Source organism: Galeopterus variegatus, unplaced genomic scaffold (genome assembly GCF_000696425.1).
Source record: "Galeopterus variegatus unplaced genomic scaffold, G_variegatus-3.0.2 Scaffold5946, whole genome shotgun sequence".
NCBI lineage: Eukaryota > Metazoa > Chordata > Mammalia > Dermoptera > Cynocephalidae > Galeopterus > Galeopterus variegatus.
In genome coordinates this window covers 20,536-39,125 of record NW_007732057.1, presented here as the reverse complement: position 1 = coordinate 39,125, position 18,590 = coordinate 20,536, and the positions used below count along the sequence as shown (strand labels likewise).

General features: G+C 35.2%; 1 protein-coding gene across 1 annotated transcript in view; it reads right to left on the bottom strand.

Annotated features, from left to right (window-relative positions):
- The window catches only part of VRK2 (vaccinia related kinase 2), a 72,720-nt gene that overhangs the window by 34,509 nt on the left and 19,621 nt on the right, over positions 1–18,590 (bottom strand). The window contains exon 6 of the mRNA XM_008590253.1: positions 2,429–2,561. Coding sequence (XP_008588475.1) covers positions 2,429–2,561 — 133 coding nt within the window. The remainder of the gene's footprint in view (positions 1–2,428; positions 2,562–18,590) is intronic.

Genomic DNA, 18,590 nt, shown 5'->3' with positions numbered 1-18,590 from the left:
GCTAAATGATTATTTCATTTCTAATAAAATCCTAAACTAAAATGTTTTATTTTGGAAAATAAAATGTAAATCATTAAGAATGAACAGTATTCAAACATTTGACAATATTAAGCCTTCTATTTTAGTATGCAGACTAAAACTGCATACTAAAATTTCAGCAAATATGTATATATGTGGATGTATGTATGTTCATATATATGTGTGTATATCTATATTTATATCTATATCTACACATAGATATAGATATGCCTAGAAGTTTAGTGTGAATCCTATTTAAAATGCATTACGGGGATCTACTATTTTACAGAAAACCCATGAAACCTATGATCAAAATGAATATTCACTCCAGCACATAACTTTGTAGCAAATACTGAAAATTTTTAATGTAGGCTCTTCCCTGAATATTCCCTGAATCTTCCAGGGATGTAATATCATCATACTCAGTTCAATCTTCTCGCCAAAGACTTAGCGTGGCAAAACCTACCCAACTCATCAACATGTATTATATGATTTAGGGAGAAAAAATTTTAAATAACTACAGAATAAAAATTTGTTCATCCTTTCTAAGATATTGAAAACACCCCCCTAAATTGTGAAATTTACTGAAGAGGACTTTCAGAATTACCACAGTCCAAATACTGACCAGACCAATGTGTATCAACTCTGCTTCTCTCTCTACAATCACCACGGTTTATTAGTTATTTTAATACTCAGAACCAGATCAGATAAGTATTAGTAAATTGTGAAATTTACTGAAGAGGACTTTCAGAATTACCACAGTCCAAATACTGACCAGACCAATGTGTATCAACTCTGCTTCTCTTTCTACAATCACCACGGTTTATTAGTTATTTTAATACTCAGAACCAGATCAGATAAGTATTAGAGCTACCAGGTGAAATAAGTGGCCCACCCATAAGTTAGCATGATTATTAACACAACTAGATCAATGCTTAAGAATGTGTATCACGAATTTCTATTATACCACTATCTAAAAAGTACTTTCGGGTTTCTGAAAATTCTATTAGGGATAATAGAACAAATCTGGTGAAAGTGAAGAAAAAAATTCACTAAGAGCAAAGAACTTTAAATTTAAAAAAAAACAATATCAATGAGCATTTGATTTTTATATTTCTTAATTTAATTAAAGCCATGTCCTGTTTTATCTTTAAATACTCACTGATTTATTAACAATGTAAATGGTGAAAAATTACATACTACTACTACATTTCCAAGTAATCGTTACTTTTCTAACCAAACCATAGTTGAAAAAAATGTAATAATTTCTGTTACTCTGATCATGTGTATAATAGCTAATTTCCATTCCAGAAAATGTTTTCTATGATTCTTCCTGATTGTAATGCATCACGTCAGTTTAGGGTAACAGTACACAATTATCAACAAGTGCAAATGTCCAATTGTCTGTTAGTGAAAATGTGGTCCTTTCAAAACTGTTTAAAAAATTATTTGTTTGATTTAGCATATTTGAAAATACTTTTATAAGCAAAAGTTTACAAAGCATATAATTTTGAAAGCCAAAGTTTTTCAATAATCACCATTTTTTCACAAGCATAACATTAGAATTGACTTTTTGTCTTGCTGACAGAGCAACTAAGAAAGTACAGTTGCATTGACCATATTGATTGTGAACAAAGCGACCATCAGTGGGACTCCGCACCATATATTTTCAATATTGACCTCCTACTTCCTTTTCCATGGCTTTCTGGGTCGGCTATTGGATTTGGACTGCAGTGTAATAAACAGCTAAGGTTTAATTAATGGTAAATGAATACAAGACATAGGTTATGACTTTAACTAATTAGGGAATTGTTGAATTAAGTCTGCCCTGGAATGCAAGGCAGTACAATCAATATCCAATAAACGGACTATGTATGTAATTTACCTGCAAATGTGTTTCCAATACCATCAAAGTGAGTTTAAATAAGTAAGATATATGAAAGGCGACTAGGAGAGATTTCCACAAGTTAACACTTTATAGTTTCAGAAAAGATATCCTTACTGCTGAGATGATATCTTCTAAAACCCTGATAAGAGCAGAATGAAAAACAGGAATAACTGTTCACTTGTGCACCTTTACCAAATCTATGATATTCACTACACAATAAAAATTCAGCACTGACCTCTAAGTTTATCCTTCATAAACTAGTAATTTTCCGGCCAAAATGACATCAGGTTTTATTTACTTGACACTCTTTTGCTCCTTCCTCGCTTGTCATAGTCTATAATCTCCTTCACTGTTAGAAGAAATATTCATTGGCATAACAGAAATTCACTACTTTTGAGGAAAATCTCACCAGTGCTCTCGCTCTTCAAACTGACTATGCAAAGGTCATTTCTTGTAGCATTATTACTCTTGATTCTAATTATTCCTCTGAAATTGAAAGAAAAAAAGAAAAAAGAAACTCACCTACTCCCTTGTGGGCATCCAAGCTAGTAAACTCTATTGTCCCATTATGGCCTTTTCTAGGATTTTCCTGATACTGTTTGTGGTTCCCATTGGGACAATATCTGTAGGAAAGTCCATAATCTACAAGATAAACCTGAAAGACATGAACAAATGAATAATGCTTTTGTCCTCTGAAAATATAACCTTTATAATTAAGTCTTAAGAAACTGATAGATTAAGAACAGCCTCAGGTCTACATTTTATTAAACCAAATGGTGCCTTAGGATAAAATATGTGCAACTGGGGGCCATAACAAATAACTTTCCAACTTAAATCCTTACTTCATCATTGGCATATCTTATTTCTGAGATGACTTAGATTTTTAGTTTGCTTTTTATTTTGCTCTTAAATTTCCTTCCCTCCAGGTGGGCACCTAGAATCATAAATCACAATATGTCTTTTTATCCGTGTTGGCACAGCTTACGAGGCTCTGCCTTTTCTTGTTAGCTCTCCCTGTCAAGCAGGGAGGGGAGATGAGAACAAACATTCTAAAAACATAAACGTAATGTTGTAAGAGTCTCCATTAACAGGAAGTATAAAAATAGTGAGTAATGACTCAGAAAAAAAACACCCCAAAACCAAAAACAAAACAACCCACTGTATTGTCTGTATTTAAGAATGGAACACCAATGCAGGACTTCTGGCCTTTCAGACTGATCCATATCATCACCATTATCTTTGTAAGCCAGTAAGAATTACAAGCAAGGTCTCCAAACAGAATATAGATTGTTAAAAGTCAGATAGCAATTTAAGTGAATTTTTCTCAGATTACTTTTGGAGAGAGAAGGAAGGGAGAGGAGTAGTTTTACAGATATAGAATACACTGAATGAGCACTGTTTTGACTAGACATTTATTGTGATAAGTAATTAGAAAATAGTAATTCTCAACTATATTATTACCATATTCCCCCACCCCCCAAAAAGAATGCAGTTTCAACTTTTAAAATGTGTTGTTTCATATATATATTTCTTTAAATTTAGGGATTTGGGCAATGTGTCATAATGTAGCTACAAGACAATAAAGTATTGCAATATAACCTGAATTTTAAAATATAATATCCATGAAATGAAAACTCAGGTTTTAGAATAGCCTAAGTAGGAAATTTTTTGAACTTTAAAATATAAGCAGCACAGAGTTTTCTTCATTTGATGGAGTAACATGCTAGACTGTCTGAAAACAATACAGTATTTCAGTTTGTCTCTCTCTTTTCTGCATGCTGTTTCTTAACATAGCCTCAGAAGTAACTGATCTGACTACCCTACGTAACTAGACACTACAGGATCAGATATAAAACCAGCTGCTTGCTTTCAGAGTTTCTAATGCATTTTTGTCTTTATTTCAAGAACTAAATAGACTTCACTTTGCAAAGCAGATATCCCAGAAAATTATATATTCATAATTCAGCAAATGGAATCAGATTTCAATACACTACAACAGTTTACTATTTTAAAAAAGATATATCAGGAAGTTTTCATGTAGCTATTAGTCCAAAAAATAAGATGTAAATTTTATTGAATGCCTACTATGCACCAGTGTGCCAGTGTGCTAAGTACTGTCCATTAATTGACCCTTGCTATCCTCACAGAAATCCTACAGGTAGGAACCATTATCTCCAATTTATTCATATGCAAATGAAGCTTAGGGAGGTTGTATGACTTGTGTAGTAAAGTAAAGCCAGGTTCTATGGCAGTTCTGACTCTAGAGTCTTCACTATCAATTACTGTCAAAGGGAAATTACACCAGACAAGTGAAACGGGTAACAGATAAGGAAGACTTTATTCAAGACTACTGCCATAGGGGAGAGAGACTACTGCAACAGAGAATCTGAACTCAACTCCACCGAAACAAAAGGCAGGAAAGTTTTTAAGTGATGGGGTGAGCTAGTGGAAAAGTACCAGAGGACGTTAGGGGGAAGTCAGTCAATGTGATTAGGCCATCTGTGTTTGCTAAATGCCACTTAGGATCCCACCTCCCATGAAGACTATTATTCAACAAAGAGATGACTCCCATTCCTGGATTTGGCAAGAGGCTGAGAGAAGATTTACATCTCACAAGGGCAGAGAAAGAATCTCCAATTTCAAGTTTTCTTAAGTAGATGAGGGAAGTCAGGGACTTATGGTCATGAAGAAACCTGTCAAAAGGTCAGTGGGGCTGAGGGGGAACATTAAGGCTGTCTTGGTCATCACTGAGCTATGGGCCTCAGGGTTGTGCTAGGTTGCTCAAACTTTGAAAGGCAGTGCAGGGTTTCCATTTAACATAAAGATAAGAAGCTAACAATACTGTACAGAAAACTCACATTAACTGTTTGCCGACTATTTTAGTTAATGGATATTTCAGACCTAAAAGTGATTTCAAACATGCATGGTTGCAACCTCACGGTGCATGTATTTTAAGAAAGAAATTTCTAAGGCAAAAGCAGTAGGTATTATCCAACCAACCAGAAATGCTCTTGCTGGTCTTAATAGAGAGTTACAGGTAGGATTCAAATAATCATGAAAGGCTATTGAACAAAACAGTAAAGTTAAGATTTCTTTAGCAAAATGGATGACTGTCCATACCCACCCTCACCTCCATATTTTGTTTTCAGTTTTAGTATATGGTTTAAAATATTTATATTCTTTTCAATTCTAAGAGATTGAACAAAACAGTAAAGTTAAGATTTATTTAGCAAAATGGATGACTGTCCATACCCACCCTCACCTTCATATTTTGTTTTCAGTTTTAGTATATGGTTTAAAATATTTATATTCTTTTCAATTCTAAGAGAATCTATAAGAATATAAATATTCTTTAGAGACTTCTGGGAAAAATTCTCTAAAATTCCCATGAAAGTTTTGTCACTAGCATATATCAATATATTTTTAAAATATAGATTGTCAGGCACTACAGAAGAGGTCTAGGAGTGACTGTCTTTTGTGGATAGAGACTTAAGAGGAAGTAAAGTCAATGATCTGTCCCAAGTAATCAAAATGCTGACAAATTAAATTGACTCAAATTAGGTCAAACTGAGAGTTCTACTAAAATAACTTAGCAGAGACAGTCTAGAATTTTGCTAAAACAATTCAAAGAAAAGGGGAAAAAAGACTGGGAAATGTCATCAACAAGAAAAGGAAGGGAGGAAAGAAATATCATTTGCTGAGGTTCGATTATATGATAACCTCTAGGTAAAGTACTTTTCCCAAATTATTTTGTTAAAATATAGACAACCACACTCAGGCAACTAGCACTGGTCTCAGTTTACATACGAGGAAGCTGAGCATCGCAGTTGTACAGAGCTCAAATCCAGGCCAGTATGACTTCCAAATTTCATTCTCTCTTTTTTAAATATAGAATTTAATACAGAATTGGGCATTCTGTCCATTTCTGAAAGTAGTCAAAAATAAGTTTAAGCCAGAGTTCAATCTACAGCAGTGCAGTCTAGGTTCTACTAAGGTAAGAATGTCTACATTTTTATAAGGCTGTAAAAGAAGGAGGAGGCGGGGAGAGGGGGTGTGAGAGAGAGAGAGAGAGAGAGAGAGAGAGAAGGAAAGAAGAAAGGAAGGAAATGCAACAGAGACCCATACGGGGCCCACAGAGTTCATAGTAGCCTAAAACATTAACTATCTGGTTCTTTACAGAAAGTGCACCAATGTCTAATCTGATAAAACCTGAATTTCAGTTAACTTTAAAAAATATTATCCTTTTCTTTTTCTGTGAAATAAATAACAACAACTAGTTAATATTTTTCACTTAAGTATAAATATGTATAGTATCCCTGGTTTTTAACAAGCCTGTCTTAGGAAACTCAAGATTTATACCAGGATTGAGTAGGTGGCAATTATTTGCATTGTAATAAGACTAGCCATAGAAATATTTAAATAGCTAGCTCCCTAATACATTTTAAATGATTTTCTTTTCATCTACCTTTTCTGAATGTAGTAACCATTTTCTTCCTCCATAAGTACAAGGGACAGCCCTGTCTGCTTCCCTCCACTTTCTATTATACTGTACTACCTCTCACATTTCCACATGGTACCCATTGTTCTCTCACCTTTCTTACACATCTACTATGTTTTTTTATTTTTTACAACTTTGTGAGGTATATAGGGAAGAGGTATGTCATTATTCACATTTAACAAATGAAAAATAATACGTATGATACACCCAAATAATGCAGGTCATCCAACACTAAGTCCGGATTCTCTGAGGGTTTTATTATTTTAGTGAGCTTCTCAGAGCCCACCCCCCAATAAATGCCTAATTTGAACTAATACTTTCTTGAACTTTCAATTTTAATACTTTATAATTCAAAGGTAGTGTGGCAGCTGCTGAGGTGCAGTCCTATTATATTAAGAGAGAACCAGCCTTTCACCTGTGAGAAATGCAATAAGCTGACAGCTTCCAGTGGCAGGGCCACTGGGACCTGCCATGGCAGGAGCCAAGGCCACACCCGTTCTGGGCAGCCCCCACCAATGACTGATCATGGAGAAGACAGTGTATGGCTCCTTCTACACAAATGGAGTCTCTTCTACTGGGTAATCTTTGCTCTGGAGCTCCCCATTGGGTTGGCTGAGGTATTTGTCAGATCTCCATCACAGTCTGAGGCTCTCCCTGCCCAATTCTGCTTCTTGTCCCCTTTCCCTTTCACGAGTGTCAGATCAACGTCCAATTTTGAAAGCTTTCCCTGTCCAATTCTGCTTGCTCCCCTTATCTTTCAAAAGTATTATATTTCCCTCCCCCAATAAAGCCCCTGCACTATTAACTCTGTCTCAGCATCTGACTCCCTAAGAACTCAGTTCGACACAGGTGGTCAGTAAATCATAGCCTTGATTAATGAATGAAATGAAGATGAAAAACAAATTAGCATCTGAGTATGACCATGAAAAATACAACTTCCCTATGCTAAGTAGGCTGGTCTCAAAAATCGACTTTCTATTTTACCTAACCAGATTTATACCCACATATGCCATATTCTCAAGTTCTACATTTAGTTAAACTTTTACATCCAGGCTCTTTTGCTTCCTGATGCTTGTAGGCTCTTACACTGCTTTTTGGGTAAAACTAAGGATTAAAGAACATCTACAGTAACTCTCTTTGTGGTCATCTGCATGAGAAGGGCCTTCATCTTCAACTCAGCACCCTTCCAGGGATGCCCCAAATGCTTTTCTCCATTTCATGGATTCACCTGAATCATATCCTGGTATGGAGATCCCTCTAACCATAAGGCCATATACTGGGTTTTCACTTGTATCCACATGGATTCACTATTTTAAGAATGTACAAAGTTATTTAGCTTTTCTTTTATGAGGGTGCTTCAAAAAGTTCATGGAAAAATAGAATTAAAAGATAATGCAAATTCCGGGGTACAAAAAGCTGTTACCCCAGAAACATGGTGCTTTGACAGGCTGAAATAAAGACGCAGCCTCAAGGTATCTTTTTAAAAAGCCTCTTGCAGACTCAGAGACTATCTTATGGACTGCTCCAAACATTAATTTTTGTTTCTCTTCTGTTTCCATAGAAATGCCTCTAATGACATCATATATAGAGACCTAGCCTGGATAGGAGCCCATCTGTAGTGCCATTTCCTGGAAAGGAACACTACTGTTTAATTGGACTGAACTATTCCCCCAAACAGGAGACTGGTTAAATGAAATCATCTACCACTAAGATACTAACAACTTTTTCCTCTCCACAACCAGCATCTCAGCTGTAATGTGTGAAGCTTCTAGGGAAGCTCAGGGTGCAAAAAGTTGTCACCCCAAAATATGGTTCTTTGACAGACTAAAATGAAGCAGCTTCAAGGCCTCTCTGACCCCTCCCACCCCGTGCAATCTCTCAATCCTCTGTCACTGTCCAAAGCACAGGATGAAGCTGTCCCCTTACCTTCCTACAGTCCGAACTAGCCAAAGATGATGACAATTACCTCTGGTCCTTTCCCTGAGTTTTCACTTGCTTAACTCATATCACAGGAAGGAAGACTGGAGTCTGTCAACACACCTGGACTAACTTGTCACAAATTATTGTCTTATATTTCAGTTTCACTCAGTATTTTGAAGAGAATCATTTACCAGTCATTGTCTGCAGCAGGCCAAACAGACTTTGTCCCAGGCCACTGCATGGTCTCTAGACCCATTGTATCCACCTAAGAATCATCTACTCCTGTACCCTCCATCTCTCCTTTTCATATGCAGATGGGTATATAAGCTCTGTACCCCAATGGAAAATGAGGACATTATTCTCTTGTGATTCCTGTGCTTTGCCTTCTTCCAGCACTTTAAATAATAAAATTTGTTATGCTTCTTATTATTGATCTAAATTGGTCAGTGATTTTTATTAATGAATGGGGTGGAGTTTTCCTTTTGGCCTCTATACAATCTTTCTGAAGACGCCTCATATTTATGCCCTGGCTCCACATTTGAAGGCTGTAAGCTCCTGGGGAAAGAGGGACCAGATGTTGTACATACATTTTTGTATCCATGACAGCACCTATTCTAAAGCCTTCTGCACAGTGGGTTTAAATAAATTTTTATTGATTTGACTTGACAATAATAACTGGACAAATTGACCTAAATTCTTTACAACAGATATCTGAGTGCCAAGCATAATAAACTATCGGGAATCATACACTTTCAAAAGAAAGAAATAGAAAAAGAAAAAATGCATACTTATTCAATACTTGCTACATAAGAGCACTAAGTGCTTTACAGAAGTCAAATCATTTAACCCTCATGACATAAAAGAAATTATTTTAAGATCTTTTGAGGATGAGAAAATAGGATGAGTAAGATTAGTAAGATGCATAACAAACTTCTAGTAACTTGCAAAGCTTGGATTTGAACCTAAATCAGTCTGGTCAGAAGGCTGAGCTTTTTTCCATATGCCCCACAAAGAGGAAAGGGAGATGGCATAAGCACATGTACAGGTCTAGAGGTAACACGTACTCTGACAAAGGCATAACAGCCTATGCAATTTTAGAGCAAGGGGAGATTATTTCTACTAGGAAGACTCAGAGAAAGAAGCAACATTTAAGATGGGTCTTGAAAAATATTTAAGGTTTCCACAGATGGAAACAGGGAAGAAGAAACAACACAAGAAGGAAAACGAGGGCAAGGATCAGTATGTGGTGGGAGCAGAGAAGCTGGTGGAAACACAACACGAGCCAGAAAAAAAAGTTTGTGTTAGCTTACAGAGAGTTTTGGAAATCATGCTAAGAACAGTGACACAATTTTTGTAAGCAAATAGATGTCACTGAAGGGTTTTGGGCAAGGAATAATATTTTCAGCACTGGCAGCATCATAAGGAGGAAATGGGAGCAGAGAGTCCATTTTGGAGAATTATAAACAAGAGGCAAGAGGCAATGGGAGATTAAACTAGGGCACTGGTAAACAGAAGAGGGAGATGAAGAAGAGAGCCACAAGTTACTGGATAGTAACTCTGAAAACAATGTGACTGGTTGGGTAAGTGCAGATTCAATGAACAGAGAAAAAAAAGAGAATAGGAGAAAGAAAATTTGGAAAGAAAATGATGTGATCACTTTTGTATAAAAAGCAAACTGGCTGATTGGTGACTAACCTTAATCCAACTGAAACATAGTTCAGTTTATTTATGTAGGACTGAGAGGTCATTTCCGTTTGACGAAAAAAACGTAACGGACCTCCTTCCCTTCGAGCATCAAATCTGTGCCTCCTGCGCCTCAAGCAACTAGGAATCCTGAGCACCGAGCGGCCAGACTAGCTCAAGTGGAAGCATCTCTCACTACTTGATATGATGTTGGTATGACAGATATGAGAATGTAAGCTGGAGAAGGGATGCAATACACATTATGGAGCTGGCAGAGAAAGAAGCAGGACACTAATGTGAACAAATGTCGCTGTCCTTCGGGATGTGATCACCTATTAAATTATATTTGCTCACTATTTTACCTCCACCATGCAGATTCACATTAAAGAACAGATGCATGTACAGCCCACAAAATGAGGTTTGCTTTTGGAAAAAAACTTGACTAGATAAACTTAAATTTTTCCTGTTGTACAATCTAATACTTTACCATAATTTACACTATTTTATGCAATTATTTTAATAAGCACACTAATGAGAAATGTGTCTGTTAATCTCTCATTATGAGAGATTGATGAAAAGTATACTAGGAAGATAGTCACTATTCATGACTCTTTAAAGTGGCACTTTAGATAACACTTTCAAAACTCTAAAAATTGTTCCAGAAAATATCATGGGTAAAGAGTAAAGACTTTGAAACTGGACGGATCGTTTAGTTCACAAGAAACTGAAAAAGGCCAGTTACTCTCCAGTACGAAAGCCCCTCTTGTTGTGTGATTTACAAATAAATGAAAGGTCCTCAACCAACGAAAATTAAATAAATAAAACACTGGAAGAATATATAAACATATTCAGCAACTTTAAAGGCTCTTCTTAAAAAAGCACCAGCATTTATCTTAGTTGAACAAGGTATATTTTCCTTTTCTTTCAACAGGATACCATAATGTGAAAATCTTCAAAATAAACTAAATGTATGCATGCTAATGAAAATCACTATATGATAAAAAGTGAATGAAGCATGGAATGAATAACCAGCATGTTTATGTTCATAAGAATCATTCATATTTGTTAAAACATGTATTTAACCTCATAGATGCTATTATGTTTTGGTATAAATCTAAGTATTGTCTTCTTTTCTTATATAGTACTTTTTTGTTTCTTTTCAACTTCCCTACTTTGTTTGCCAATAATAAAATGTCACAAATGATATTTGTGCATTAACACAATTCAGCCAAGAAAATCTAAAAAGGTGCTAGCTTACTTTTCAAACATGAGGTTTATTAGAATAAGCATGAAGAAATATTTTTCAGAAATATAGTTTCACCTTGTTTATCTTTTAGTAAGCTATAAAAAGTCTGCAGTTTCTGTTCTCTGATGGAAGCAACGTGTGCTTATTCTTAAAACAATCCACTTTATATGTTGGATTTTTTCCCTTCTAGATCTCATAACTACATATGCATATTTTCAATCTAGAATTTTATCCTTTCTTCTTATTTGTATTTAATACTCATTGAGCGTGAGACTAACCTGTGAGGTTATTTTATTAACAAACATCAAAAAAGCTGTGCCTCATCATCGTTCTCCTCCATCTACTCCTCCAACCGGCCCACGTCTATGACTGCTTTAAATGGAGCCATAACCACCAAGCTGCCACAAATGCCCCAGGCTCTCTGGAACTGGGGTGGCGGGGGGCCGAGGGTCTCGACCACGCTCCTCCCCACGCTCAACCAGCCCAGCGATGACCAGCAAGCCTCATCAAGCAGCTCCCCAGGTTCCTGAGCTGGGGTGGTGGAGTGTGAGGGCTTTTGCCACACCCCCTTGACATCTACACCCCGCCTGGCCACCGCTGGAAGCCCACTGGTCTCCCCATTGGGAATGTGGGGGGTGCCACAGGCCTCAATCCCACCCCTCCTCCTTCCTTCTTCTTCCATCCCATTTCCTTCCCCTCTCCCCTGTCCCTCTCCCTCCCAACTGCCCTCCAACATAGTAGAATGTAAAAAAAAAATAATAATTAATAAAATTTAAAAAAAATGGCAACATAAATTCAAATATCAAAACAAAATAATGAGATATATTTAGCAATATTCTAAATGATAATTGCATTTTGACACCATGACCAGTTCTTCTATTCCAACCTGGTTCTTCTAGCAAAATGTAAAAGCCCATTGATAAAGTAGTACTGTGACTTAATATGTTTTCCAGACTTTTGCAGGAAATTCCGTCAATAGTTTATAAGTTAGCAATTGTTTCCTTACTAATCCCTTCACCTACCAAAGAAAACTTTTCCAATTACAGTCTGTATTCCAACTTGTCATTTTGACCCAATTTCTCAAGGATTATACAAAAGAACCTACGATACCCTCTCTTTCTAATTTCTAATCAGTTACCAAGGCACACAATTTGTCCTTTAACAAAATGAATAAGCAATGAAAGAGGATAATCTGGGTTGCATTTACTTTATGGTCTTATTCTTTGTCTAAATCAAATCTGAACCTGATCAAGACTTTTCAATATGTCAGTAAGCATTATCAAAGCTTGGTATATCTGTAAACTACAGAACTCACAAAATGTTAGCTGATATAATTTGACCAAAAGGTTTGCCACATGTAAGCTGTATCTACATTAAACACAGTTACCCAGCATTGAAAATAGACTACTTGTTCTACAATAACTGCAAATTCTATTAATTTCAAAGATAATATCTGAGTTTGCCAATAACAGTGCCATTCTTACACGCACAGCCCCTTCAGGTTCCGTGGTTTTTAAAAGCCCCTAAACAAGGGTACTTATTAATCCATCCAACTCACACAGCTTGGTGAGTAATTCAAAATTCAGAAATGCCATTTTCCCAAACTAACTGAGGAAAAAAAAAAAAAGTCTATATCTAAGCCTGTATGCATCAGGATGCTCAAATATTTTGGTTGTAAACAGTTCTTTGGTCATATATGCATCTGGCTTTCAGAAATAGAAGTATGACCAAGGGGACTCAGTAGGCACTAAATAAACACGTACAGAGTGTAGACAAATGCTAATTTTTCAAAAGCCTTAACTTTCTTGAGAACTACATTATGGGGGATAGGTGACTTGTTAAATGTACCACACTATACTTACAGAGCATATACATTACTAAAATGTGAACATTTTCCCCCTTATTATAGAAATTAGACTCTTAGTTTTCTATTTCCTGTAACTAGAGGGATGTCTATCATCACACTACACACTCGGGGAGAACTACACTTATTAAATCCAATTCATTGCCATTTTCCTAATATTTAACCAGAATATATGTCCTGTTTCATAAATCTAAAGAATTCTTGTGGAGAAAAGTAAGAAAAGGTATTCTTTTGTTATCAAAAATGATAAAAAATATTTTTATTTTATAGCTATTGCTGAATGCTTACTATGTGCCTGATACTGGTCTAAGACTTTTACATGTTTAAATCATTTGATCCTTACAATACTACCTTGAGGGAGGTACTTTTAACCTTATTGTTAGATGACAAAAAGAAGTACAAAGAGCTAAAATAATTTGGGTAAAAACACAGAGGTAACAAGAGCTATAGCAAGGACTCAGACCCATGAAGTCTGATTCCAGATCTCATATCCTTAACTGTGCTACACTGAATCCCCAAAATTGAAAGTTACATAAAATATGGCTTTAAAATATAGTTCCAACCTCCTTCTATCAAACTATTTGCCCACAATTAGAAGAATATAAACACCCTTCTTTTTATATTTTCTTTCTGATCTTGTACAAGGACACAACTTCATAATAAAAAAGTAGACTGTAAAATGAAGTGGACATCCTACCACACATGTTAAAGAATTACCTGCTTGGAGGCTTTATGTGTAAGAACAAATCATTTTAGAAGCACTAACTGATTTGGTCTCAAGTGGAGTAACCACAGGCAAAATAAGAGTAGATACTTCTTTCTGCCCTCTGTTCCCACTTTTCCCTTTTTTCTTTCTCTTCCCCCATTCTGGTGCCCAGAGATCACATGTGGCTAAAATATATTGGTATTCATGCTAAGGTGTTAGCAACTTACATGAGACAGAACATTATGCTCATATATCTATTAAAATTATTAGGAAAATGTATGATCTCAACCTCCACCCAAAAGTTTATATGTCTAAGTCTCTGTATTAGTTTTGCAGGGCTCATGTAACAAGGTACCACAAACTAGATGGCTTAAATAACGGAAATTCATTGTCACACAGTTATGGAGGGTAGAAGTCTGAAATCAAGGTGTCAGCAGGGTTGGTTCCTCCTGAGGGTTATGAGGGATAATCTGTTCCATGCCTCTTTCCTAGGTTCTTGTGGCCTCAGGCAATCCTTGGCTTTTAGATGTTTATGCAGACAGTGTGAAGACACATTCACATGTCTGTCTCTATGCATGTCTGTCTCTGTGTTCAAATTTCCCCTTTTTATAAGGACACCAATCATATTGGATTAGGTCCCTCCAAATGACCTCATCTTAACATGATCATCTGCAAAGGCCCTATTTCCAACTAAGGTCACATTCCCAATACTAGGTGTAAGGACTTTCAACAGCTTTTGAGGGAATACAATTCAACCCACAGCAGTCTCCTTTCTGTTTCTCTTTATGAATATGCTGAGTTTTAATAATAAGAAAACACTCATAATGGCTATACAGTATGTTAGCTAGTAAAGGTCTCTTGAGAGAGTGGCTAGATCTCTCCCAATAGGAATTAAAGAAATGTACAAATAACTTAGTTACTACACCTGGATATACTATATCCAGTTCTATTTGGTTGGCTTTACCTATTACTCCTGAATATTCATTGACTAATCAATAAATTCATTTATGCATTAATCTATTCAACTGTTCATTATTCACTCATCACTTATTTATTGAGTGCTCATTATATCCCATGCTCTATACAAGCTGCTGGAAATATATCAGTGAATAAAACACAATCCCTGTTTTCCTATTTACTCTTCTAAAGTAAATATAACTGAAAGAAGTCACATTCGCCTGGTTCTGTAGTTTCCTAAATCAGATTTGTAGCTAACAAACTGTACTATTCAGTGAGTCACAGGCTATGAGAGAGAAAAGGAACCAAAGAGATCACATGATCTAGACAACTCAATTTACAGAAAGGGAAGCTGTGGCACAGAGAAATCTATCGAAATAAGTCTTTAAAAAATAGGAAAAGAGAACTTAATTATAACTAAAATAAAAATTACCTGTATTCCCATCTTCTCATGAATTTTAGGATAAAGAAGTGGAAGAAATAAAACTACACCTGATATATATATATATATATATATTTTTTAATAGCTTTATTGGGATATAATTCATGCATCATACAGTTTACCCATTTGAAGTGAAAACTATACCTGATATTAAGGAACAGTTGTTACTTTTGTTAAGAGTGGTAGTGACTTTGATATTTTGGTGAGTTGTCCTTATTTTTATTTTTTAATAGCTTTATTGGGATATAATTCATGCATCATACAGTTTACCCATTTGAAGTGAAAACTATACCTGATATTAAGGAATAGTTGTTACTTTTGTTAAGAGTGGTAGTGACTTTGATATTTTGGTGAGTTGTCCTTATTTTTTAGAGATGCATACATACTTAAGTATTTAGGTAAAATGTCATGATATCTATAATTTTGCTTTAAAATATTTCAGCCATAAAAAAGATACAACAAAATTTTAAAACGTTAATTTTTAAATTGAAGTGATAGGTATATGGTATTCTCTGTTTTTCAGTATATTTCAAAATTTTTAAAATAAAAGGTTAAACAAATATGTATCCTCCTAGAGGCACAATTATATATTTAAGTCTTTCACTTGCTTCAGAGGCTTAAATATGGAAACCTGGCTTCTAAATTATAATTATTATGCTGCTTTCTTCCATATTGTTCATGTGTCACTACTCTCCATATTCAGATAGCTATTATTTGCATAGTGTTTTGAAATAAGAATTTTTAAAATATGGCTCTAATTTGATTTTGAAACAGACATCTTAATTTGGCCAGGTTAAGAATAAATTTTGACAACAGGAACACTATTAAGCTAAAAATGCATTTGATTACTTAAACAATTTTAAAATACTTTAATAAACAAATTGGAGTTTAGTAAAACAGTAGTATTAACACATTACAGAAAGTTAGATGAAAATAAAATTTGGGGCTGACCTTATTTTGACAAATCATACTGAAACAATCCCAAAACAGGTTCTAGAACTGATCTAAGAAAACTAGATGGCAAGTTATTAAAGCTCAACAACAACATATTCATATAACAAATATAGTGAGACAAAGAAAAATTCAGTGAAAGTGTATATTTTAAAAATAACCCTATTAATATAAAACTTGTAAAATATTAATTTAAAAAATCCAAATAATTAAAATCACAGGAAGAGTTTCCAAAGTCTCTGTGCTATGCTGAAAATACACAGCAGAATCTCAGTAGGAAAAAAAAAAAAAAAAAGAATGACCTGCATGTTAAAGCATGTTATGAGTGATAATAAACACCACCGTGTTATTTAATCTATGGTATAACCCTATCCACATGATAGTGAAACACTTTAAAGCAGCCCCACCAACAAAATTATAGTACCATCAAATGAGATTTATAACACTACTCTGGAGATAATGAAATATAGAGGTATTTCCAGAAATAAATTTTATATATGTTCATATACAGAGGTGACCAGAACTACATTTTATATATATGTCTAACAAAGGAAATGCTTCTTCTAAATGGTAACCATATCATGTGCACATACCATATAAATTTCTTACATATACACATTCACACTCCATCTCACAAGCAACTGTGATTGATAAATGGATTGTGTTAGAATTCCCTCTAGCAAACAATGAACAAGCAGCTTTAATGAGGCTTATGACCCCACCCTATGGATATCCTAGGGACTCCGAAAGTACTTTGCCACCATATATAGGTCAGGTGCTACAATTCCTTCCCCTACATCAATACATTTTTTTTGACATTTAAACTTTTTAACTTCCTTAACTGTGCAACAATAGGTGAGACACTTCAGAAACATTGTTAAGAAACATTACCTTCTGCAATGAGCATTAGGTAATTGGAAAACACATTTTCAGAGAATCATTGAATTTCAGAGCTAGAAAGAATCTGTGAGATCACTTAGTTGAAGTCCCATATTTTACAAACTAGAATTCAAATTCTGTGAGATCACTTAGTTGAAGTCCCATATTTTACAAACTAGAAAGCCAAAATCCACACATGAATCTGTGAGATCACTTAGTTGAAGTCCCATATTTTACAAACTAGAAAGCCAAAATCCACACATGTTAAATGATTTGCTGAAAGCCACAATTCTGCTCAATGGCAGAGTGGGGACTGGAACCTGGACTTCCGACTCAGTCCAGCACAACCCCCAGTAGTCAGGATGGCAACATGGCTAGTGTTTTTAAAAGACATAATCTCTTTAAGTCATATTTCACCCTCCAGATGTTGACATGAAGAACTGTTCTCCACCTGTGAGGGCCATGCTCTTTGACTCAGTAGGCAGCTTTGAAAGAGAAACACATGGAGCATGATGGGGCCAGGCGTTTACAATTAAGGTACTCCTGGAACTAAAAGAGATGACACTAAGTGAGGCCAAGACTGGCCTCATGTTTTGAGCACTCAGTAAAGTGTTTTTTGAAAGGAACATGAACATAGGTGCTGTGAAGAATGCAAAAGAAGAACGAGTATACTTACCTATAAGCCTTGTGGAGTCCATTCTAGTTCAGAATGTAAGACAACACAAGTAAGACCTGAGTGATCACTGGCTTAAAACACACAGTAGGAGCTACAGAAAATCATAAAAGGAGAAGTTCAGTACAGACCAGAATCATCAAGAAAGGATGCATGTAAGAGCAGGGTTGTAGCTGGTACATGAATAAAGAATATGTTTCAACATATTCATATACGCTTCAACATATATCAACAAAGGGGTGCCCTTCCTAATGTGAGGAGAACATCCGTACCACTGAAATAAAAGATGTGATTTTAGTTAAACTGCTTCAAATTCTGTCCCTAGTGACACTGGAAGATACAGCCAAATGAGCATTTCTCAAAACCACCACTAAGTATCATTTTTGGTAATGACATTATAAGTAATGAAATCAGAAGGGCCCATTTGTTTTCTAAATACTAGATCAGCACTCATTAGCCTAACTTTCTAGTTATTAATTGTGCAGCAACATATTATATTGCAAAATCATTAAGGTTTCAAAGAGGATTTAAAGACTTAGGTTAAGTAGTCTAAGACAATGATATCAGGAAAGCAAAAATTCAGAAGCATTAAAGAATATAACATAATGCCGAACACACAATAAATGTTCAAAAAGTTAAAATTTATATTGTCTTTTCTAAAGATGTGTTTCTTTTGTAAGTTTATGTTTCTTAATATAACTTAATTCTAAGTTTTAATTTATTTTTTAACTTAAAATTTTTTTAACCAAACCAGTATAAAGGACAAATAACATTTTCTCTACTGAATCTAAAAAAAAAAAAAAAATTACCACTGAAGCATTTTCTTTAGTCTTGTGTCTAAAATAAAGAATTTTAAAAAACTTAT